At 37.8% G+C, this 22,139-nt stretch overlaps 8 protein-coding genes across 9 annotated transcripts; 6 read left to right on the top strand and 2 right to left on the bottom strand.

The window, feature by feature from the left end:
* Positions 1 to 651: 651 nt before the first annotated feature.
* On the top strand, positions 652 to 2,674 carry LOC18993200 (ras-related protein RABA1b). The gene is made up of 2 exons (XM_006416695.2): positions 652 to 955; positions 2,101 to 2,674. Exons 1-2 carry the CDS (start codon positions 735 to 737, stop codon positions 2,528 to 2,530), a joined length of 651 nt encoding a protein of 216 aa, XP_006416758.1. The 5' UTR covers positions 652 to 734; the 3' UTR covers positions 2,531 to 2,674.
* On the bottom strand, positions 2,644 to 5,027 carry LOC18993201 (alpha-1,3/1,6-mannosyltransferase ALG2). The gene is made up of 8 exons (XM_024152407.1): positions 4,745 to 5,027; positions 4,423 to 4,539; positions 4,008 to 4,201; positions 3,803 to 3,908; positions 3,578 to 3,725; positions 3,352 to 3,473; positions 3,115 to 3,281; positions 2,644 to 3,025 (listed from the first exon to the last, which is right to left on the bottom strand). The coding sequence occupies exons 1-8, from the start codon at positions 4,803 to 4,805 to the stop codon at positions 2,732 to 2,734; spliced, it is 1,209 nt and encodes a 402-aa protein (XP_024008175.1). The 5' UTR covers positions 4,806 to 5,027; the 3' UTR covers positions 2,644 to 2,731.
* On the top strand, positions 4,750 to 5,403 carry LOC18993202. The gene is made up of 2 exons (XM_006416697.2): positions 4,750 to 5,074; positions 5,158 to 5,403. Exons 1-2 carry the CDS (start codon positions 4,774 to 4,776, stop codon positions 5,295 to 5,297), a joined length of 441 nt encoding a protein of 146 aa, XP_006416760.2. The 5' UTR covers positions 4,750 to 4,773; the 3' UTR covers positions 5,298 to 5,403.
* Positions 5,404 to 6,335: 932 nt separating this feature from the next.
* On the top strand, positions 6,336 to 7,598 carry LOC18993203 (EP1-like glycoprotein 4). Its single transcript, XM_006416698.2, has one exon. The coding sequence runs from the start codon at positions 6,336 to 6,338 to the stop codon at positions 7,596 to 7,598; it is 1,263 nt and encodes a 420-aa protein (XP_006416761.1).
* Positions 7,599 to 10,594: 2,996 nt separating this feature from the next.
* Positions 10,595 to 13,766, top strand: LOC18993204 (dol-P-Man:Man(6)GlcNAc(2)-PP-Dol alpha-1,2-mannosyltransferase). Its single transcript, XM_006416699.2, has 10 exons — positions 10,595 to 10,991; positions 11,231 to 11,318; positions 11,399 to 11,558; positions 11,677 to 11,894; positions 12,021 to 12,316; positions 12,461 to 12,572; positions 12,673 to 12,811; positions 12,974 to 13,170; positions 13,255 to 13,344; positions 13,437 to 13,766. Exons 1-10 carry the CDS (start codon positions 10,711 to 10,713, stop codon positions 13,566 to 13,568), a joined length of 1,713 nt encoding a protein of 570 aa, XP_006416762.1. The 5' UTR covers positions 10,595 to 10,710; the 3' UTR covers positions 13,569 to 13,766.
* Positions 13,767 to 14,186: 420 nt separating this feature from the next.
* LOC18993205 (ubiquitin-conjugating enzyme E2 35) lies at positions 14,187 to 16,527 on the top strand. The gene is made up of 8 exons (XM_006416700.2): positions 14,187 to 14,369; positions 14,572 to 14,599; positions 14,758 to 14,844; positions 15,307 to 15,365; positions 15,675 to 15,716; positions 15,830 to 15,903; positions 16,016 to 16,113; positions 16,211 to 16,527. The coding sequence occupies exons 1-8, from the start codon at positions 14,334 to 14,336 to the stop codon at positions 16,246 to 16,248; spliced, it is 462 nt and encodes a 153-aa protein (XP_006416763.1). The 5' UTR covers positions 14,187 to 14,333; the 3' UTR covers positions 16,249 to 16,527.
* Positions 16,511 to 19,226, bottom strand: LOC18993206 (ACT domain-containing protein ACR11). Of its 2 annotated transcripts, XM_006416702.2 has the most exons (10): positions 18,829 to 19,226; positions 18,418 to 18,463; positions 18,185 to 18,322; positions 17,967 to 18,061; positions 17,776 to 17,860; positions 17,620 to 17,679; positions 17,261 to 17,316; positions 17,039 to 17,144; positions 16,856 to 16,924; positions 16,511 to 16,731 (listed from the first exon to the last, which is right to left on the bottom strand). In XM_006416702.2, the coding sequence occupies exons 1-10, from the start codon at positions 18,981 to 18,983 to the stop codon at positions 16,669 to 16,671; spliced, it is 873 nt and encodes a 290-aa protein (XP_006416765.1). In that variant the 5' UTR covers positions 18,984 to 19,226; the 3' UTR covers positions 16,511 to 16,668. The 2 variants fall into 2 exon arrangements, with proteins under 2 accessions (XP_006416765.1, XP_024007818.1); XM_024152050.1 differs by having other exon boundaries at positions 17,620 to 17,860.
* A 345-nt stretch (positions 19,227 to 19,571) lies between these two features.
* LOC18993207 lies at positions 19,572 to 22,029 on the top strand. Its single transcript, XM_006416705.2, has 7 exons — positions 19,572 to 20,088; positions 20,198 to 20,364; positions 20,582 to 20,793; positions 20,874 to 21,128; positions 21,228 to 21,314; positions 21,391 to 21,563; positions 21,712 to 22,029. The coding sequence occupies exons 1-7, from the start codon at positions 19,652 to 19,654 to the stop codon at positions 21,821 to 21,823; spliced, it is 1,443 nt and encodes a 480-aa protein (XP_006416768.1). The 5' UTR covers positions 19,572 to 19,651; the 3' UTR covers positions 21,824 to 22,029.
* The last annotated feature ends 110 nt before the right edge of the window (positions 22,030 to 22,139 follow it).

Below are 22,139 nucleotides of genomic sequence, written 5' to 3' on the forward strand. Positions count from 1 at the left end.
TTTTTGAGTTGATCATAGTAAAAGTAATCACGTGAATGCGGATATTAGCCTCCATATCAGATTAGATTAGGTCTTGGGATCCTCATAGTCATAGGAGGAATAAGGTAACTTTTGAAGTTTTTAACTTTTAAAAGAATCCAAATCCCATAATAATAGCCAAGATTTATTTATCGTTACAAAAAACTCTATATAAATATTTTTTATTTTTTTTATTTTTATTTTTTGTAGAAATATTTATCGTCAAGAAAGAAAAATTATATCTTCCCCCCACCCCAACATATAGTTTTTTTTTTCAGCTTAAAAAAAGAAAAAGGAAATTTTGTATCTAGAACTAAATCCTAGACAACAAGTGTTCTTAGGTGTAATAAATCCTTTATATAAACAATGTTTAAAACACACTAATCGTGTAGACATTTATCGCCACTTAATAAACCTTTTGCTAATACAGTGATTACTGCTTACGTCGCCTACATAGTTGAACATACCATGGCACTGACGTTAAACGCCAAGGGTAAAACTGTAAAAGCCTATGGATATTACTACTACAGTCACCTACGCGGACGATAGATAAACGGACGAGATCTCAGCTTATAATCACAGACTGTCACCGCCCGTCACGTTAACTCTTACACCATCTTGTCGCGTGATTTCAAATCTCAGTTTACACACCTTAACAACACTGACTCCTCTCAGATTAATCGCTGAGCAGAAGAAACCACCCTGAGACGGCGGAGATGGCAGGGTACAGAGTGGAAGATGACTATGATTACCTCTTCAAAGTTGTTCTTATAGGCGATTCCGGAGTAGGAAAGTCGAATCTCCTTTCCAGATTCACCAAAAACGAGTTTAATCTCGAGTCTAAATCAACCATTGGTGTCGAGTTCGCCACTCGGACCTTAAAAGTCGATGGTAAGGTCATCAAAGCTCAGATTTGGGACACTGCTGGTCAGGAGAGGTTCGTTTCTTTTCATTTTCCTCGTCTCTCCATTTCGTTCTTCGGTTTTAATAGTTTAATTTTGTCGATTTGTGTGTGTGGGAATCGGCCTTCGAGCTAGATCTTGCTCGATGAAAGTATTGCACTTTTAGTTTCTTTCGCGTGGTTCGATTTTTTTTCTTTCCTGGGTTAATTGGTCTCGAGTACACTTGAAATAGGAGCCACTGTCCCGGAGATCACTCTAACAGTCAAAGCTCCTATGCACAGATCTATCTTTGTCGTTACTTGGATCGGGAAAGCTAGCTTTTGATCCGTTTTTCTGACTTGATTTTAGCTCGTGAGACTACAATTGTACTTGAATCTATTAACCCAGTATGTATGTTCTTTCAATATCTTTATATGGTACTCAGGACGGAATTGAATCGTTTATGGAGAGTTGTGTTCTTATTTTCACTAGGTCTAGAGACGGTGTCTGATTCATTCATTGCCTTCTATGCTTGTGTTTAGTTTTAGCTTTTGGGAGTAGTGAATGTGTTCAGCAGCATTTTAATAGAGAGTCTCTCCGTTGACTTTTTATACTCAAATATCGCTTCTTGAAAACGGTTGACTGCATTTTGACCACCATAGAAGGTCAGGTTATGGATGTAGTATAATAATAGCCTCTGTTCTGAAAAAAAGTCTGTATGTTTGAGTCAATACGACCATGATTGCTTGAGTTGAATCTTGATTGGATGGATGTCAAGAGCATGTTATAGATTCTGGTTAATATCAGGAACACTACTATAGACTGTTGTTAGAATGTAAGCAAAGAATTTGATCTCTTTACTAGTTGAGTTGCCCCCATTGAAACGGTTGTTTTACTGCCTTCTTTGACCTGGCAATTTAGTTTATCCCTATTTTTGGCAAAACTGTTGGATATCGGATCAGTATGCACATCCTTGACAGGTTGAGAAAAACGTATTAGGTCATTTCTGGTATTAACTAATTGCAGGTCCTCGATCTAGATTGGGGATTGCCTGAGATTAGGTTACTGTGAAAGTTGAAAGCCTATAATAATTTTCTTCTATGACAGATGATTATAAAGCCTATCGCTTGATTATCACCTCTGCTCAGTTTATCACTTATTCTCGGGACAATCTTAAGATTCTGTTTGATTCTCGTCACAGGTACCGTGCCATCACCAGTGCATACTACCGTGGAGCCGTTGGCGCACTCCTAGTATATGATGTAACCCGCCGTGCAACATTTGAGAACGTAGACCGGTGGTTGAAAGAGCTCAAGAACCACACAGACCCAAACATTGTGGTGATGCTCGTTGGTAACAAGTCTGATCTGCGCCATTTACTAGCTGTTCCGACAGAAGATGGGAAATCCTATGCTGAGCAAGAATCGCTTTGCTTCATGGAAACATCTGCCCTTGAAGCCACCAACGTCGAGGACGCCTTTGCAGAGGTCTTAACACAGATTTACCGCATCACAAGCAAGAAGCAAGTTGAAGCTGGTGAAGATGGGAACGGTTCTGTCCCGAAAGGGGAGAAAATTGAAGTCAAAAACGATGTCTCTGCTCTGAAGAAACTCGGGTGCTGCTCAAATTGAGGGCTTTTTTTTTTTCTTTTCAAATATGTTGAGAGAGAATTATAACCCCATGGCCAATTGTTCTGTTCTTGTTTTGTATCAATATCGAAATTTATATGAGTTTAGACTACACATTATATAATGTTTCTTTAACTTTATTTCAAATACTGTTGGTCAACCAGTTTCAGACTACATGAGCAAAGTGTTTTCAGAATAGCAATCTCAATCTTGTTTAGGATACGAGGCATCAACGAGAAACTGATTCAATCTTTGTCCAAATGTCTGGGTAGAGAATGACTCGACGACATGTTTCCTGGCTTCATTTCCCATTTGGTTAGCTAACTCAGAATTTCCAATGAATTTAGCCATTGCCTTGCTGAAATCTTCAGGAGTCGGTTCACATAGATAACCGGTTACTCCACTCTTCACTGTTTCCACAGGGCCACCACTATTGCAAGCGATCACCGGTTTGTAAGCTGCCATTGCCTCTAGTGGAACAATACCAAAATGTTCATCCTGCAATATCAAACTTTTCAGTTTGGCTTTTGAAATAAAGGAAAATATTCTCATTGACCAAGATTGTAAGGAAGAAGAACCACCCTTACCGTCGGTGTGTAGAGAACACACAAGCAATTTGAGAGAAGTTCGTTTCTTTCTGGTGTTGAACAAGATGTGATAAACTTTACTCCATCAGACACGCCTTCTTTTTTGGCTAAACTTTTGAGATCGTCCAAATATTCGACATTCTCCCTTAATCTTTCATCGTATCCCCCTGAAAAGACGAGTTTTCTTAAGCATCGAACCGAGTGGAACTTGACATAGCAAAGAACAGTAAAACTTGCCTGCGACCGTGAGGGTAATGCCATTAAGATTCTCTTTATCTTTGCATAGTATTGCAAAAGCTGAAACAGCTAAATCGATGTTCTTCTTCCTCTCGAACCGGTTTATAGAGAGAAAGTTCAACCTACAGAACCAACCAGCAGCAAAGTAGTTATGAATACGTTCATTCTTCAACCTGGCGACGAATGAGATTTAACTGAAATATGAAGTCCAAGGATTATACAATACTTATAAGAAAGTGGTTTATCGAACTGATTCACGTTGACTGCTGGATAAAGAACGGCTGGACGAATTCCTCGAGCATGAAGACGCTTAAATGTATTGGCAAAGGTTGATTCCGTGAATTTACTGTTAACAAGAATCAAATCTGCCATTCCTATAAAGCAAACAAGTAGTATATAAAAACAGAGAATTCCGAGAGAAAAAAAGGGTAAGAGTGGTAAAGATTGAAACCTGTGGTTTCTTCTTCGACAAAGTCAATTGGTTTCCGATACATTCGCCTGAGAGGAGTAGTGTGCTCAGCTAGCAAGAGATCAGGAAAATGGCAATAGAAAACAACCTGTGATCCCAAAATGATTCAGATATGAAGCGCTATAGATAATCAACTGGTCTTGAGATTCTTTACTCAGAGATATAACTATGCATCAGTAGTAAGTACCTTTGTTGACCTTTTGAGTTTCAGCAGCGGGATAACGACCGAAACCTGGTCGGCTAATATAACATCAAACGATGACCATCCCAAAATGACACAGAGGGCGACAAATAAACATCTCAGATACGCACACACAGCGTGAAGACGGTAGAAAATGTGACGTGGCAAGAACGAACCGTACACCGTAACTCGAAAGAGACCTGAATATTTTTCAGTTAGATATGGATCATGAATCTTGAACCCTCAGAGGAGAATGCTTGCAAATATGAAACATTACTACACTATATAACAGAAAAATCCGAATCTAGCTAGCTTATCACAATGAGTGCAACACAACAATCGTAGAAAGTTATAAAAAAAAGACAGTGAGAAACGATAAGTCATGAATCTAAAACACTAGGTTCAGAGTCTCTTAGCTCACCGGAGAGAGTTTCCTCAAAGCATCTGAATTTATCGTGGTGAGAAGTAAAGACATGAACTTTATGACCGTGAGAAGCAAGCTCAACCGCTGCATCCACAATCAATCTTTCAGCTCCACCTGCATAAAGTGAGTATTTTTTTTTTTTTTTCGATAGCAGAAGATAATCAAAGATTCATAATCCGAAAATGGGTATCAAATTTAAGCCTCGATAATTTGCTCCTGATCTCTCAGTTACGTTAATTCATCAAATTTTAAATCAAATTCCGACTTGTAAAGATAAAAATAAGCGGGAAAGCGGATCATTGGATGAATGTAGTGGTACCTATTCCAAGATCTGGATGTATTATAGCGATGTTCATCTTCGATCGTCGTTTTCTCTCCATTTTTGATTCTTCTGTTTATTGTACCTTCAACAATCAAAAGATTCCCAAAGATTCGAGAACCGGGTCAAGTCGGGTCGGGTTGCGTTATGTTCTCGGGTTAGGTCTCATTTCGTCTACACCAGAAAACATAGAAACGACAGCGTTTTTGAGTAGACTCAAATTAAGAGAGAAGAGCAGAGAAGAAGATAGCGAGCGATTAGTAAAAATGATGGAGGAAGGTCCACCGGCTCCTAAGGTTCTCCGAATGATCTACTTCGTCGGCGCCGGGTGTAAGTTTGCTCTGTGCTTCGTTTTCGTTTGCGTTTTCTTCTGCGCTTATTTTTGTGACCCAGCAAATCCAACATTTTCGCAGTTTTATGTACTTTCGCGATCAATAAGTGGCGTGAGATCGAGAAGAATTCGATTCTGAAACAGCAGGAGACGGAGCAAAAAGGAGATGGAAGTTTATTGAATCAAACGCCTGCAGATTCGGTTCAGAAAGCGATGAAATGATGATATCTCTCTCTTTTCTTTTTGTAAGTTTTATCTGTACTGTTTTTTGATCCAGATGCAGAAGTTGTTACAATTCTAGTCTCGTTGACTAAACTTTCCTTTGGAAGAATTTGCCTCTGCATATCTTTTGATGAACCCTGGAATCTGATACTCGTAGAATCGTGGTCGTACTCGTAATCTTGATTCGACCTATCTGCCTTCCTTTGATCCCCTGCAATTTTATAAAATCTTGATAGATTGGTTTTCTGCTTTGTACAGTGCAAAGATTGTTATGCTTTCTGAGCTATGTGGAATTCAATTTATCTATTGGTCCGGTTTATCAACGCTTTAAGAAACAAAATGCTTCGCTTTAAATTTCCAACAAAAAGGATAAAAAGAAGAAGATAGTCTTAACATCTTTGATAAGTGTTCCGAGCAAAGGAGCAAGCAAACACAAGTTTGATGAAATGTGTACATAGATCTAATTTTGACATCATAAGTTTGACCCTTTGTTTTAAAGAGTCAACAAACAAAAAAAAAAGTGATCATAAACAATTCTTTGCAAGGTTAAACCTTAAATCTTATTTTGACATCATAATCCAACGCACATCAAGTTTGATGAAATGTGTAAATAGATCTAATTATATCTCTGATTTTATACTCAACTCAAACTCAAAGTTATTGACTTGGAAACATTTTTATTAAATTTAAACCCATGTTAACCAATTCTGTACGTTATACCGCCTAAAATATGTTTGCCTATGCAATCTGAAATACAGTAGATCATTCATCATACGACGAAAAATGCTCTTTCGAATCCGTGATGCGAACCGCAACTAAAAGTCAATAGAGTATCGTATCCCAAACCACATGTGCGACGCCGTATAGTACGGCTTAAGAATTTACACAAGCATGCAAATTGTCATATACAACAATATTAACATTTGAGACTTGACGTTAATCCATTTTGACTTCTTTTTATTTCATATATATTCTTTTACATATACATCCGTTGAGATACACTTTTCTCTATTCAAAGACCTTGAAAAAAACAAGAAAATGGGATTAGCATCACATATTCTTACTCTTCTTTCTCTTTTCCTTCTCATCATTCTCGTTCGACCACAAGTCGATCCGTCCCAGCAACTCCAATTCATTAACAGAGGCGAGTTCGGAGAATCCACGGTGGAGTACGGCGCAAGTTACAGAGATGTAGGTGTAATCCGTAACCTATTCCGTCTATGTCTCTTTAATACCACGCCAAATGCATTCATACTCGCAATAGGGATGGGAACGGGAAGTTCGGATTCCATCATCCGTTGGGTTTGGCAGGCTAACCCGCAAAATCCAGTCCAAGAAGAGGCTTCTCTTTCGTTCGGGCCCGATGGAAATCTCGTTCTGGCCCAGCCAGATGGTAGAGTCGTCTGGCAGACTAAGACGGAGAACAAAGGTGTAATAGGGTTAGGGATGAACGAAAACGGAAATCTTGAGTTGTTTGATAATGGAGGATGGCCTGTGTGGCAGAGCTTTGATTTCCCAACGGATACGCTCTTAGTTGGTCAGTCTCTTACGCTCGATGGCCCTAACAAGCTCGTGACCCACGACAAAGGGTCTTATAGTCTTATCTTAGAGCCTGACCGGCTCGTTCTTAGCCATGAAATCCCTAGGAGTAGCAACAAATCCGTTGTGTATTACGTTATGGAAGGCCGGTTCATCCCAAGCACGACTTTTTACGCGGCTAAAGACCAAGGGACCGCGACACAGTTGGGCCTAGCCACTCCTGCTCTTAGGCCCGAGTTTCCTTACAAACATTTTCTCGCGAGGCCTAGATTCAACGCTTCGAAAAGTTTCCTCAGGCTTGACTCTGATGGATATCTTCGGATCTACACTTTCGATTTCAAGGTCAGTTTTCTTGCTTGGGAAGTAACGTTCGAGCTTTTTGACCAGAACAACAACTGTTGGTTACCGTCAAAGTGTGGAGAGTTTGGGCTTTGTGAGGATAATCAATGTGTTGCTTGTCCATTGGAGATGGGCTTATTGGGATGGAGTGAGGCTTGTAGGCCCAAGAAAGTGAGGAGTTGTGATCCGAAGACTTTTCATTATTATAGACTTGGAGGTGTTGACCATTTCATAACTAAGTATAACGTTGGTCTTGCTGTTGGAGAGAGTAAGTGTCGTGGTTTGTGTAGTCGAGACTGTAAATGTTTGGGGTATTTTTACGATAAGAGTAGCTTTAAGTGCTGGATTGGCTATGAGCTTGGGACTTTGGTTAAAGTGTCTGATTCTAAGAAAGTGGCTTATATCAAAACCCCAAATATTTGATCACTATCGACAATTAATCTATGTCTATAATCAAATAAGTCGGGATGTATTTTGTAACCAACGTTTAATGTCGTTGTGACTAAGCGTCTATAAAATACCATAACAAGATTTTACGTTACATTTTTAAGCAGGAAAACATGATTTTATGTTTTGTTGGAAAAACAAATTTTTTACTGAAAAAACAGATTTTAATGTTTTGGCAGAAAGACAACTTTTTTGCGGATTCAATAGAATTGACTATATGATTTTACATTTTTATTTATTTTACGTAAATATTATAGAATTAGAAAATTAGTTATTCAAAAAACTAAATTTCGTAAAAATAGTTTTTTTAGTCATATTAAAAAATAAAGGATTTAGAGTTTTAACTTTTTTAGACATGAAAATTCTTGACACCAACAAATCTTGGTAAGCACTAGTCAATTCCCTACCATTCATTTCATAATCCTCGATGTAGGCTTTGTGAGAAGCACTGTAAACGATGAAAGTTGTTCAGGACCACCGTGAAGTTGAAGATGGAAAGTGCAAAATCGTCTTCTTTAACGGAAGTAATGTTTGTCTCCAATATTCAAACTTTAAACTATTTTGTGTGTTGATTTGGATACAAATTCATTTAACATATGTTTGAGTATTTGGTTCATAATATTTTAAAAAACTAATATTTTTACATATTTATTGTTTTATATAGTTTAGTAAAATTGGACAAATAATCAAAATCTTCTGACCAGCTTTTGTACGATTATTTTGTTTTGTTTCTAGTTTTTTAAAATTTACGACTGCCTAGGGTCTTATTAATTAAGGCACGACTCTGTCTCCAAGTTTAGGCACGACTCTTTTGCAAGGATTAGCAAACATGTTAATGTTAACGATAACTAATTATCACCATGGATTAGTTTTTACCAACAACATTTGAAGTCACATTTTTATTAAATTTTAGTTTCATAATCATAAACGATATTAATATTTGTTTACTCATGATTGAGGGGCTTTTGTTCATGTTTATGATTCAACTTTCTCTCTTTTACCGAAATGTTGTGTAATCGTTTTGGTATATCTCTTTTTTTTTAAAAAAAAGTTGATCAAACGGTCATAACAAACTCGTAATTAAGTATGTTATAATCTAAATTTACTATTGCATTTATAAATATCCAAGTTAGGTTATGATTACATACTTTTGTACAAAACAACAATTCACTTAAACAAACAGAAAACTGAGTTCATATCAACTATCTGAGAATGATTAAACAATGAAGGCTATTAATTCTAACCATAGTATTTTTTATGTATGTTGATTTACAATGCAATAGTTTATCATGATTTCTGTTTGTTTCTCATTTTAGTCTACAAAATGAAAATAGAGCCATAATAGATTTTGTTTTTGTTTATAACGGAGATACATAATGGACATGAAATACTAAGAAACTCATAAATATTTAATAATTACTACAAACCTTAAAGTTAGAGATTAATGCAAAATCCAAATTCTTTGTTAGCACGAGTTTATAAATCTAAGTACTACGCTAATACATCAGTATTAAGAGCAAAGCAGAAATGGAATTGTAGCTTTGCTTGGCGTAGTATCCTTAAAGGAAATAATCTTTTACGACAAGGAATTAGATGGTCTGTAGGAGATGGAAGTCAGATCCAAGTATGGCATGATCCTTGGTTACCTGTTAATCCATCTATGCCTGCTGCTGGGGTTGGAGCAGTAACTTACCCAGATTTAAGAGTTAAAGACCTTCTTGTTCAAGGAACTAATTGATGGAATGAACTGAAGTTAGCAGAACTATGTGAGCCATCTGATATCCCGTTGATTAAATTAATTAGGCCGTCTCTATCTGGAGCAATGGATGACATCAGCTGGATACATACATCTCATGGAGGATATTCAGTCAAGTCGGGCTACAATCTCCTAAGGAGTACTCGAGGGCAGTCATCTAATATCCCAACACATTTGTACCGATTCTTTTGGAAGCAGAATGTTCCTCCGAAAGTAAAGAATTTCTGGTGAAGGTCTTTTCATCACGCTCACCCTGTGGCAAATCAACTTACACAAAAAAAAAGATTCTTGCCGATAGTACATGTCAGATGTGTGGAGAAAAAGAGGAAACAGTCAATCATCTTCTGTTCCAATGTCGTGTTAGCAGAGAGGTTTGGGATCTCACACCATTGAATTCTCCTACTTCTGGGTATTTGAATTCTCATGACATTTATGAAAACTATAATACCTTTAAGGATTTAAATGCTCATGATCCTGCTGCAATGATGCTATTTCATATGATGGGGTGGAGAATCTGGAAAAATCGGAATGAGCTTATTTTCAATGCTCGAAGATGGCTCATACCTGATATAATTAACAAGGCGTTGCTTGATTTTAAACTATGGCAGGATGCAATGGAAGCTACAAAGGTTGAGTTAGCAATGATTTCAAGTACGAGGTATGAAAATTCTCAACAACTTTTCCAAGACAATGTGCAATTATGTTGTTTTACTGATGCATCCTGGATTTCAAGAACACAAGCAACCGGAATAGCATGGATCCTATATGATCAAAATGGTAAACAACTTCTCACAGGATCTGGAGCTATCCCTCCAACTCTCTCGCCGCACGATGCAGAGGCTGAAGCTCTTCGCATTGCTATTTTTGATCTGCGACGACTTGGTTATAAAGATGTTAAATTTGTTGGTGACTCAGGCATTATTTATGGCCCTCTCATTAATTATCAAGAGTCAGCAAATCCAACATGCATTCGACATCTTCCTTGTGCAATGGCATTACAAGATATTAGAAGAATAGCGCAGGAAAATGGTTTTACTTTCGAGCAGATCAAACGCAATCTTAATAACGATGCGGATAGTTTAGCTAAAAAGGCTAGAACTACTTTGTAAAACTATCTAATCAAATGGCCTATGTAACAGATGTTTGGTTTTAATGAAATCCTGTGACGACCAAAAAAGAAAAAAAAAACTTCCCATCTTGACCCTCTGGTTCCATCGGATACTTTTGAGAAACCTTTGTTCGTTGCTTCGTCGAGAAGGAGGAAACCAACTTCGTTCTGCAATCTGCACTTTCGCCACGCCCATTTTCCTACTGGGAATCCCTCAAAGCTCGATGGATCTAACGACGACTCGCCAGAGGCGCCCACTTCTATCCGGTTCTTCTTCATCTTCTTCGACCAAATCCTACTCAAAGACCGACAAGCCAGGCCGATCTAACGGCGGGGATGTGGAGGATCGAAGACTCCGGTGGTTCTTGCCGTTTATGGCGCTATGTTATCTTCGTTACATGAGCGCGACTTCTAACATCATTCATGACTGCGATGAAGTGTTCAATTACTGGGAGCCTCTCCATTATCTTCTCTACAAGTCGGGATTCCAGACCTGGGAATACAGGTTTTGGCTTTGCCCTACATTTCCCTTATAATGCCGCATTACTGATGGTCTGTTCGTAGTGAGTTAGAGACACGATGTTAGCTAGCTCAAATGAGTTTAGTAAACTGTGTGTGATGGTGTGTGAGCGAAATTTGAAATGTGAAGTGGTTAATCGGAAATTTTCATTTCGAAGCAGTTTCGTTCTTAGTTTGTTTTGAAATCGTAATCAAGAGATTGATTACGTTTTGTTTGGTTTCCAGCTCCAACTTTGCTCTTCGCTCCTACTTATACATTCTTTTCCATGAATTGGCTGGGCGGCCTGCTTCTTGGTGGTTTGGTGATGACAAGGTAAGCATTGCAGACATCCTGTTGTAGCATTCTCTTTGGTATGTGACTGCTTGATCTCTTATGTGTAATCATGTGGATAGGTTAGAGTTTTCTATGCGGTGAGACTCTTTCTCGGACTGGTTTCTGCTGTTTCAGACACTGTCCTGGTTGTTGCCCTAGCCCGAAAGTTCGGGAAACGTCTTGCTACATACGCAGTTGCAATGCTCTGTTTAACCAGTGGCTGCTTCTTTGCTAGCACCAGTGAGTGTTCTTTTTAGTGTGTAGCTTTGCTTTTGCTTTTTTTTTCCCCCTTAACAGACATGTTATAGGCTTATCTTCTGATTTTGTTTATAACTCATGTTTCCTTGGAATTGGCTAGGTTTCCTCCCTAGTTCATTCTCAATGTATGCCATGAGTCTCTCATCTGGTTTATTACTTTTCGAGAAGTATGCCATGGCTGTTGCAGTTTCGGTTGTCGGGGTGGTTCTTGGCTGGCCGTTTTCTATCCTGGCCTTCTTACCTGTCGTTATTTACTCTCTGGTGAAGAGATTCAAACAAGCATTTATCTCCGGCGCTGTCACCTCTATTTTTCTCCTTGTAAGCTAACACCAATCCTAAGTGCTTTGTCTGTGTGGATTTTATGGGAGTTATTCCGACTTACATTCGCATCTGTAATTTGAAGTTATTGTTTTCTATTCTAAGTAAGTTTTGTCTCTTTTCCAGGGACTCTCAGTACTTGTGGATTACTACTATTACAAGAGATGGACATCTTCGGTTTTGAATCTCTTGATATACAATGTCTTAGGGGGTGGAGAAAGCCATCTCTATGGGACTGAAGGACCGTTATTTTATATAAGAAATGGGTTTAACAACTTCAACTTGGGGTTTATTTTGGCAATCCTGTTCATCGCACTATTTCCTGTTATCAGAAGAAAGTATGACCGTAGCTTGCTCGTTGTGATTTCCCCAATGTATATTTGGCTAGCGTTCATGTCACTTCAGCCCCACAAAGAAGAAAGGTGACCTTCTAATATCTTTCGTCTTGATGTCTTTGTACCAGCTATAACGTGGCTTCTAGATTTAAAGGAAACCGTTTTTATGTACTTTTAAAATATCCTGATATTCAACCAACAATGTGTTTGATTGTCAATGAGTTGCTGCAGGTTCCTTTATCCAATATACCCTTTGATATGTGTTTCTGCTTCTGCTGTTATTGAGAACATCCCTGAGCTGTTCCGGGAAAAGTATAGCTCACGCGAAAGTCTTCTGGTGACAGTAAGTTCTAACTTGCAATATCTCAGTCGCTGAGTTATTCCTTTCCACAAATTGAAAAGAAGTAGGTTCTGTGATTCTCACATTTCTTTTTAATATGCAGATAACCAAATACCTCCGACCTGTAATTCTTGGTCTTATCTTATGTGCTTCACATTCTCGCACCTTTTCTCTGATTAATGGCTATTCCGCTCCCATAGAGGTCTACAAGCTACTGGAGCACCATGATGATGCAGGACCAGGTATAAACAGAACTCTTAGAGATCATTACAATGCAAACACGAGTGACGATCACGTCTCACTTCTAGAAAACTGTAGTAATTTTCCACTGGAAAAAACAGGAACAAAGTCATTCTGTCAAAAGTTTTCTGTTGAGTTCTTGGTTGGTTTGATTGGTATGTCAGGTTCTGTTCTGTGTGTGGGAAGCGAATGGCATCGATACCCATCATCGTTTTTCGTGCCTGACTTCATTAGCGAAGTACGGTGGATCGATGATGGATTCCGCGGTCTTCTTCCATTCCCATTTAACACTACACTTGGAGGCACTGCAGCATCACCTCCATATTTCAACAACAAGAACCAAGCATCTGATGAACAATTTGTAAAACTAACTCTTCTCTTTTTACGACTCTTACCCATAAAGCTCGAGCATTGCTTGAATTTTCTTCATCTTTTTTATTTTCAGCTAAAGAATATTGAAACTTGCACATTCCTCATTGAGCTGCAGTTTAGCAGACCGTACCCATACCGCGGCCACGACTTATCGACATGGGAGGTATAAGAATCAAACAGTATTCCTGAAACAAAATATATCTTAATATTTCACGTCTGCTTTAATCATTTTACATTCTGGCTTATTTTTTTCAGGCTATCGCGGTGTTACCTTATCTGGACAGAGAGCTTTCACCAGCTAAGTACAGATCGTTCTTCATACCTTACAAATGGCAGGAGAAAAATGTGTTTGGCAAATACGTAATACTAAGAAGAGTGCCAAAATGATCTCAAGTTCTTAAAACTCTCTAGACTGATGATAACTTTTTAACTCAGTTCATTGGCCAGTTTTGAGCGAAATGTAATAACTATTAACTGATTAGTATCGGCTTTAACTTCACGTCACGGTTCCTTGTGGTAAATCTCGAAATGGTCTGAAGAACGCAAAAGGAAGATCATGTTGTTGATGTTGACATTTGATAAGTTTTTTTGTATCTTATCATTCTTTTTGATTTTGCGATTCCAATTTAGATCATTGAGAACCCAAAAAAGGATAAATTGAGAAAACTCTTTTAAGTTGGCGTTCGACCAACGCGTCGTAAAAGGCAAAAAGAGAACAAAAGTGAAGGACATTTGGGAATAACATGATAAACAAATAAACCATTTTTCTATTACAAAAACCGTCCATAAAGGTTTTCTGAAATGTTCTGAACAAAATTATCAAATTAATTACCAGATTAATTTTCAGCATACTCATTGACATATGCCCTCTTAATCACTAGGTCCTATATAAAACTGAATTTTGGAAGAGAATAATACAAAGTTGAAGAAATTCAGATGTTTTAGAATTTGGATTTTCTCAAATGTATTTGTATTTTTATATTTATTACCATAAAGACATATTTTCCGAAAAAGAAAGGAAAAATAGAATTAAAAGCATCAAAGAGAGACGACGAAGCGTCCTCGATTATCACCGTGCGTCCTTTGCTAGCTTCGCTCTCTCTCAAAAACCCTAACTTCTCTGAGATCGATCGAACCTGATAGCGCGCGATAATGGCGAATAGTAATCTTCCCCGAAGAATCATCAAGGTCCGTGATCCGATCCTTTGTAAAATTCTCCGATCTCCATTTCTCTCGGTTCCTTTTTTTGGGGCTTTTAATCTGAAATCCGATTAAGGAGCTCGTCCGAACTCGGAGAGTTTTTGGCAATTTTTATTTATCTTATCCTCTCTACTTATCTGCAACTGATGATCTGACTTTTTTTTTTGTTTTTTGTTCTCCGATCTGGTAGGAAACTCAGCGTCTACTTAGTGAGCCGGGTAAACTCTTCAATTCATTATATCATTATCGAGTCTGACAGTAAATTTTAGCTGAAACTGCTGATTTTGATAGCTGGAATCATGGATTTTGATTCAAAAAATTTCAAATTTCTCGGAATTTTGAGGTTAATGGTTGTCATGCAATCGATCATTTGCAGCTCCTGGGATCAGTGCATCTCCGTCAGAGGAAAATATGCGCTATTTCAATGTTATGATTCTTGGTCCTACACAATCTCCTTATGAAGGTAGTAAATTTTTGTAAGGATGGTCATTAATTACTCTTCCAATGACTGCAACCATTGAAATTGCTGGTTCATAGCTGTGAATGTGTATCTTCCTCAATGCATTCTACTTACCAATATTCTCTTTACCTTTTTCTTCCGTGGCTATGAAAACTTTGCTGTGTATATCTTTGTTTTAAATTACAAACCGATATGTTCGTTTATCGTCGAGGGTTTCTATTGATCTTTACAATTGTTGGTTTTTGGGTTTTGGTGGTATCAGTAACGATGATTCTATAAACTACCCTTGATTTCATTCTCTACACTTTGTTCCACTGTGTTCTAGAATATGCAATGCTAAATTGTCATGTCAATGCTCCGGTTCTTTTATGTATGCCTTGTAGAATTAAGTCTGCTATTTTATCTCTGGTTAAATTTCTACTAATTGATGTAAATCAATCATTTTGTATCATTCTCAATTTGTAGGAGGAGTTTTCAAGTTGGAGCTCTTTTTGCCTGAAGAATATCCCATGGCAGCTCCCAAGGTAAGTTGCTTCAAATTTTGTGGTTATTTTTTTTTCAGTTCACTTTCCTGAGGTTTTAGCTTCATTCATTGCATTCCGTGGTAACTTGAGTAAAATTAGTGTAACCCCTCAATTTTAAGTAAAGGCATTGTAAATGGCTATTCAGGTGAATGTCTTTACTCTTAATATTGGGATTTTATGAGATTATTGAATCTGGTTGATTATGATTACTCCAAATGTATTTTCACGTATAACATTAGACAAGGTACTCAAGATTCTACATTGATCTCGAGTTTGCTGGTCTTATTGATGGTATAATTTGTAACACAGGTTAGGTTTCTCACCAAGATATACCATCCTAACATCGACAAGGTCTGTTGTGAAATCTTTCCGATTTTTTTTACTTAGTATCAAACTAACTTAATCAAGTACATGTTCATATATCCTTCTAAAATATGTTTTGTTGGCTTTTATTATCTGTATAGCTTGGAAGGATCTGCCTTGACATACTGAAAGACAAGTGGAGTCCTGCTCTACAAATACGAACTGTGCTCTTGAGGTATATATATTTCATATATTCTTCTCCCCCTTATAAAACATAAAATCAGAGTAGTTAATATAATTGTTGACACTTTCTGATTCTACAATGCCTGTGTAATAAAAAACAAAAGTATTCAAGCTCTTCTAAGTGCACCCAACCCAGACGATCCACTGTCTGAGAACATAGCTAAACATTGGAAGAGTAATGAAGCAGAAGCTGTGGACACAGGTGATAAATTATGATCGAAAATCTCAAAAAAGTTACAATATATTTGTTCCTTCTGTCTAGTTTGGTAATTGTCTCATATCAATCTGAACATATGCAGCTAAGGAGTGGACTCGTCTATATGCAAGTGGTGCTTGATGAAGATTGGAAACGGAGAAAGATCATTGTCATTTAAATAACATTATATATGGTGAAACTCTATCTCAAGGTTTTATCTGAATCCTTTTTCTAAAACTAAGGAAAAAGATTTGTACTCTCTGAATCTGTATAACTAGGGGGATTTAAGACTCGTTTACCCATATTTGCAGTTTATTTTTCTTTAAATGTGCTTGCTTAAGCTTTGTTTGTGTTAAAGATCTTCTCTAATCTCTAAAACGCTGTGGATATCAGATTTCACAGGTTGTGAATGAAGGTAAATTTGATGAATGATTGAAGTAGAGAATGTTACTATTACAGATGTATGAGAAGGCCACTAAAATGAAGCAGCTTATTTTGGTCAAATGTATATATAAAAAAAAGGTGGTAAAAAGTAGTCATGTGAAATGAAATTTCAAAACTTCAGAAACTTGACTCGTCAGTTGATGGACGCCTCAAGAAGTACTTCATACTATTGGCAAGAACCTACAATCACACAATTTTGATTTACTAATTAAACGGCAATTTAAAAAGATATACAAGATTTGACCAATAAATGGGGAAAAAAAGAAGATATACAAGAGAATAGTCAGACATCTGATTTTTTTACCTGCTGGAGAGGCTTGATTAGGGCTTTATTTCTGTAGCTTACGTGGAACTTTACCTTAGCCAACAAACCCTTTTGTTTGTTTGTTTGTGTCACATTCAACAAGAAGAAGCAAGATGAGAAACAAAGTGATTATATCTTTCGAAGAAATAGGTTTAAAACTCTAAACACAGGAGTATAAGTTACCTCGGTATCGAATTCTCCAGATTCAACAGCGACGCTGATATCTGAAATGATCTTCATCAGCTCAACTAATAGTCCAGGCCTATCCGCTGTTTCTACGTAGAGTAAACTGCATTCTCAAAAAGAGTTATGGATCAATCAATGAGATCATATATTAAAAATAAATAAAAAAAAGCTTGATATAAGGTGAAGATGAAGTTGAGATAAGGTATGGGCTCTCTTTACCTGCGGTCTGGTCCATCATCCTCGATGCTTATATGTGTTGCTATGTCCACATCAACCTGTCAACGTCCCAATCCAAAATACAGAAGAAAAAGAAAATGAATTCTGAGCTTAACTTGAAAGTTGCGTTCTCTATTCTCTTCTTCATCTTCTTCATCAAAGTGAATACTATAATCAAGTTCAATACTTCTTTCAATATCGACCCCCGCCAAATCGAAACATGTTCACTATTAGCCTTTGTTTTTTCTATCTTATTGTTTGTACATGGCCGAGGATACTATACTTCTCGAGAAAATGGTTGAAACGTGAGAAGAAGTGGATAACGTTATACAAACTAGCATCTAAAACTATGAGGTTTTTACCAGTTCAGTTGGTGGAAGAACACCAAAAGCTGCTCCCATTGCCAGTTGAGAACTTGATTCCTGATCCAAATAATCAAGAAGCAATGTATGAGCTGAGAAATTATGCAAGAATATGAATTTTAGAAAGAGAGAATATTTAAGATGCAAGTGGTTTACAGGATGAAACTCAAGCAAATTGTTAATGACAGTGAGACGAATAGCCTCGAGCAATTCAGGGTCTTCTACTTTTCTTCCACTATCCCTGTTTCAGAACAACACAGTCAGCACAAAAGTCAACTCTCTGACTTGATTCAGAGTAACATTAGACTCTTTAATCTCAAACATGATGATGAGATGATAAGACATACGCTTTAGTAATAGCGAATTTGTTGTGTTTGCCAGAAGAATCGAGGTAGACATTTGCCTTGACGACATTCAGGCCCAAGTTTTTGAGCGCATTCATCTGGATCAAAGTTTGATAAAGCGAGGGCGTGTTTATGAATGAAAACCCCAACAAAAAGTGGGAAGGAGAAAGTTCAAAAGCTTTTGTGAAAACAAAAAGTGAGAAAGAAGAAGATGTCATTACTGTGTCAAGTAGAGCTCCAAGACGATCTCCAAATGTTACTTCAACAACGGTTGCATCAGGGTCAGAATCTTGGTCGATTATGACCACTGGAGTTGGGACTTTGTCAGAATCTGAGGCACTTCCATCTTGCTTTCCATTCTTCATAAGAAATTGAAAAGAAAAGAAAACAAAAAAAACAAATAGAACTTAGGTCTATTTAGATTCTTAGTGTCCTTGTCTAATCCATTTCATACCTCCACAGCAGTAGCATTTGATGCTCGAAGCTTCAAACTCGATAATCTGATACAACAACAAATAAAATATAGAATTGATTGAATTACTTGGATCAGCAGAAGAAGACATAAATTCAATACAATACAGTGAACAAGATCAACCAAAACAATCTATGCTTCGAACTGAATTCCAGAAAGTATACGAATTCCTAACTAGCAGTGAAATCATTTGGACACTTAATTCGAAACACGAAAGAAGAAGAATCAGCACAAACAAAAAGATAAGCAATCAAAAAGAAGAAATCCTACGAAGCGCCAAAAAGGAACTCGAACTCAAGTTTTTCAAAAGACATCAAGACATAAGCTAAGTATTAAGTAAATAAAGAAATAGATACCAATCAATAGCAAAAGGAAAAACAAAAATACAAAAACCTTAGTCGATCGAGATTCGTAAGAGATTTATAGACAAATCCAAACGTAGTTTTCTTAGGAGCAAAACAAAGAGCTCCAAAATCGCGTCTGATAGCGCGAGAACTAGAAGCATCAGTGAAGCAAAGAGCAGAACCAGAAGCAGAGGCCATAGCCATAAAATGAATCCGAAGCAAAATCGTAATAGAGTTTTTTTTTTTTTTAAAGTAGGGAAGAAATGAGGAAACGTTAGAGAGGACAAGTGAAGAAGATGAAGAAGAACAAGAGCCTTTGGACAGTTCTCGTGTTATCCGCCATGAGAGGATAATAAAAAAAGTTGGGAAGAAAAACAAAAATGTCCATTTCTTCCTTCTTATTATCTTCAACGTTGGATCGCCATCCTTCTTGCTTTCCTTTTCCTTATTTTTCCCCACTTTAGGTAAATTATATTTAATTCGACCAATTTGGTGTTTCTTGTTTTTTTCTTTTTTAATTTCGCAACTCGACAAATATCTTCATCCAGCCTTATTGGTCCCAATTTTATCGGATGGGACATTCTACTGGTCTAAACTGTAAAATGTCTTTACCCGAGTAACTAATTTCGGTGACGTTATTGGGATAAAATGACGTCAACATTTTAAGTAATGGTTTTAACTTTTTAGCCCGTAAATGTTATATGTAAGCCCAATCAAATATGGGCCTAACGCTAAACTGATTATTCATGACGCAATTACGAATTTGCCACTTCCTCAGTGTTTCAGCCATTTCGTTGGTTCGTCAGATTTGCACCCAAATCCCTCCCTAAAACCTTTGACGGAGACGAGAGAGAGTGAGACGAACCGTAGAAATGTGGAAGTTCGCCGTGAGAATAGCCGCCGGGAATCTCAAATTCAATCGGAGATCGTCGATTCTAAACGATACTCTTTCTCATTTCCCAGCACCGGCTTCAGCGGCCGCGGGAACACTAATCCCGGGTTTAGATCATGCTCATCGCTGCTTTTCATCTTCGAAGAGCACGAAATCTACGATCACCAAGACGAAGAAAGCTGAAGGAAAAAAATCCAAACCTAAAGGCGGAGAAACTGGAGCCGCCGGAGCCGAGGACGGAGAGTTTGGTGCTTCCGGTGGGGATGACCTCGAGGCGGGTCGCGCCAAGAGGCTAGCTGATGATGAGAAGATTCCCTCTCTAGATGTTGGTCCTAATGGACGGCCTCTCTTCACTCCCAAAGATACTACACTTTCGCAGCTATCTCACAAGGATATCGGCTCCTACTTCAAATTCGAGTATCTCAATTCTCTCTTACCTCACTATATCTAGTCTTGTGTTTATATATCCAGATATTTTGTTATGCGTTATTGTGTATTGATGTTATGTATAATGTTGGGATGATAGTGAGGCAGCGTTAAAAGCAGTTATTCCGGAGGGATTGGCTTCAGGAATTGAAGATGAGTTTAGAGAATCATGGAGACCTGCTTTGCTTGTGAGAAAAACTTTCTTAGCTCTTAGGGATAATTACAGACGCATCGCTGATCCTCCCATGTGGCCAAGTGAGGGTAAAGGTGTGTTCTTTGTTAATCCTTTTTTTTTTCCTTTTAAGTTTATATCTAAGGTTTAAGATCATTTCTAAAGTAGAAGAGTGATCTCTTCTATGGTCAGCAGTTTTTTTTTTCTTAGAAGGCGGAGGAAGACTAATTTGTTGGTTAAGTCATTTCGCCTTATCCAGGATTTTTGTAACAGTATAGGTTTATTGATCATTATCTCTTTTGTTCTGAAAAGGTGTCAAAACTAAGAAGCAGATTATCTTGGATGGTCCTGTTAAAAGCGGAAAGAGTACCGCATTGGCGATGCTTGTTCACTGGGCACGTGACGAAGGCTGGTTAGTGTTGTATGCACCGAAAGGCCGTGACTGGACTCATGGAGGGTACTTTTATAAGAATCAACATACAGGTTTCTGGGACACTCCTCTACAAGCTGAGAATATTCTCAAGGCAAGATTTCACATGCCTCCTCTTTTGGAATGGGATTCCTCTGAGTTAAGAGCATTTCTTGATAAAGTTAACTTCTGTAGGATTTTGTCAAGTTCAATGAATCCCGGTTAAGACAGTTACGGTGCCACATCTATGATCCCATCGTCCTTGGAGAAGGTGCGGGTGTAGGATACTTGAAAGGAGCAGATACTATGCTGATTCCCGAGGATTCAACTTTGTATGATCTTGTGCAAATGGGGATTAAGAGCACTCATGCAGCTGTTAGTGTCGTAGTGCGACTTAGGAAAGAACTCTCGCTCGTAAAAGATGTACCTGTGTTGATTGCAATCGATCAAGTTAGTTCCCAAATTTCCCTTTTCTGATACCACGTTTCGTCAGTCAAATTAACACTAATGTTACTGGTGCTTGTTTCTTGTTGTTTACGTGTCTTTCAGTATAACAGTTGGTTCACATTTAGTGAGTTTGAAGAGCCTGTAACGCCACGTTCTTGCCGACCTATACATGCCAAAGAACTTACGACGGTGAATCTCTCTTCGGAATCCTATCTGAATTCAGACAAACAAATACAAACCCCAATTCACACGAATCATTTGGCAGGTGAATGCGTTCAGAAGCATGATGCATGATGATATGATGGTGGGTGCATTCTCACATTCAACAGCAGTAGGAAAACTACGTAAAGACTTGCCAGATGTTCCAGCTGGCGCTCGTGAGGATTTCCCTCGCTATAGTTTAGAAGAAGCAGAAGCTGTTTGCTATTACTACCTTCGGTGAGCTGCATTAAACAGCTTTTATGTCTTTACGTCATAATTACTCTCTAATCCTCTACTGATCATTACTATCAAATCACATCATTAAGTTTATCTGCTTGAGTACAATAAACAGCTTTCATGAACCCTCTATACGGTTTTGTTGCAGGCAAAGACTAGTTCGGCGTGAAGTATTCTCAGAGGAAAACTGGAAGAAGATATACTATTTGGCTAATGGAAATGGAGCAGAGATGCGTTGGTTAGTCCCTTTCATGCGTTGAGGAACAAACACAGAAACAAACAAAATAGATTGTTATGTTCGCCTTTGCTGGTGTTTTACGTTGTCCCATTAGTTTGGGAAAGAAACTCTTTTCAATGACCTTTCTGATTTAAAGGAAGATTTTTGTTATATGAGTTTGTTAGCTGAGGTTTTTGTTTCGTCTGTAAAAGACTTGTTTTGGACCTAAATTTCTTCATAATAAAATCAGTGCCTTTCATTTATTAGTTCTCCAATTGATCACTAATTCACAAAATGTCAAATCCACAAGATGATCATTTTTGTTGTCATCAAAGTAACAAAACATGACGAGATTGTAC

Source organism: Eutrema salsugineum, unplaced genomic scaffold (genome assembly GCF_000478725.1).
Source record: "Eutrema salsugineum unplaced genomic scaffold, Eutsalg1_0 scaffold_5, whole genome shotgun sequence".
NCBI classification, from domain to species: domain Eukaryota; kingdom Viridiplantae; phylum Streptophyta; class Magnoliopsida; order Brassicales; family Brassicaceae; genus Eutrema; species Eutrema salsugineum.

Excerpts from the sequence above, each read along its gene's own strand:
- LOC18993200 (XM_006416695.2), top strand. The coding sequence starts at position 735 with ATGGCAGGGTACAGAGTGGAAGATGACTATGATTACCTCTTCAAAGTT. Across the intron at positions 956-2,100 it reads GACACTGCTGGTCAGGAGAG|GTACCGTGCCATCACCAGTG; the intron begins GTTCGTTTCTTT and ends TTCTCGTCACAG.
- LOC18993202 (XM_006416697.2), top strand. The coding sequence starts at position 4,774 with ATGTTCATCTTCGATCGTCGTTTTCTCTCCATTTTTGATTCTTCTGTT. Across the intron at positions 5,075-5,157 it reads CTACTTCGTCGGCGCCGGGT|TTTTATGTACTTTCGCGATC; the intron begins GTAAGTTTGCTC and ends ACATTTTCGCAG.
- LOC18993201 (XM_024152407.1), bottom strand. The coding sequence starts at position 4,805 with ATGGAGAGAAAACGACGATCGAAGATGAACATCGCTATAATACATCCA. Across the intron at positions 4,202-4,422 it reads CTTTGAGGAAACTCTCTCCG|GTCTCTTTCGAGTTACGGTG; the intron begins GTGAGCTAAGAG and ends AAAAATATTCAG. Across the intron at positions 3,026-3,114 it reads GTGTTCTCTACACACCGACG|GATGAACATTTTGGTATTGT; the intron begins GTAAGGGTGGTT and ends TTGATATTGCAG.
- LOC18993203 (XM_006416698.2), top strand. The coding sequence starts at position 6,336 with ATGGGATTAGCATCACATATTCTTACTCTTCTTTCTCTTTTCCTTCTC.
- LOC18993204 (XM_006416699.2), top strand. The coding sequence starts at position 10,711 with ATGGATCTAACGACGACTCGCCAGAGGCGCCCACTTCTATCCGGTTCT. Across the intron at positions 11,559-11,676 it reads CTGCTTCTTTGCTAGCACCA|GTTTCCTCCCTAGTTCATTC; the intron begins GTGAGTGTTCTT and ends GGAATTGGCTAG. Across the intron at positions 12,812-12,973 it reads CCATGATGATGCAGGACCAG|GTTCTGTTCTGTGTGTGGGA; the intron begins GTATAAACAGAA and ends TTGGTATGTCAG.
- LOC18993205 (XM_006416700.2), top strand. The coding sequence starts at position 14,334 with ATGGCGAATAGTAATCTTCCCCGAAGAATCATCAAG. Across the intron at positions 14,370-14,571 it reads TTCCCCGAAGAATCATCAAG|GAAACTCAGCGTCTACTTAG; the intron begins GTCCGTGATCCG and ends CCGATCTGGTAG. Across the intron at positions 14,600-14,757 it reads GCGTCTACTTAGTGAGCCGG|CTCCTGGGATCAGTGCATCT; the intron begins GTAAACTCTTCA and ends GATCATTTGCAG.
- LOC18993206 (XM_024152050.1), bottom strand. The coding sequence starts at position 18,983 with ATGGCTATGGCCTCTGCTTCTGGTTCTGCTCTTTGCTTCACTGATGCT. Across the intron at positions 18,062-18,184 it reads TTGGAGCTCTACTTGACACA|ATGAATGCGCTCAAAAACTT; the intron begins GTAATGACATCT and ends ACTTTGATCCAG. Across the intron at positions 17,145-17,260 it reads GATGATGGACCAGACCGCAG|TTTACTCTACGTAGAAACAG; the intron begins GTAAAGAGAGCC and ends TTGAGAATGCAG.
- LOC18993207 (XM_006416705.2), top strand. The coding sequence starts at position 19,652 with ATGTGGAAGTTCGCCGTGAGAATAGCCGCCGGGAATCTCAAATTCAAT. Across the intron at positions 20,365-20,581 it reads GTGGCCAAGTGAGGGTAAAG|GTGTCAAAACTAAGAAGCAG; the intron begins GTGTGTTCTTTG and ends TGTTCTGAAAAG. Across the intron at positions 21,129-21,227 it reads TGTTGATTGCAATCGATCAA|TATAACAGTTGGTTCACATT; the intron begins GTTAGTTCCCAA and ends CGTGTCTTTCAG.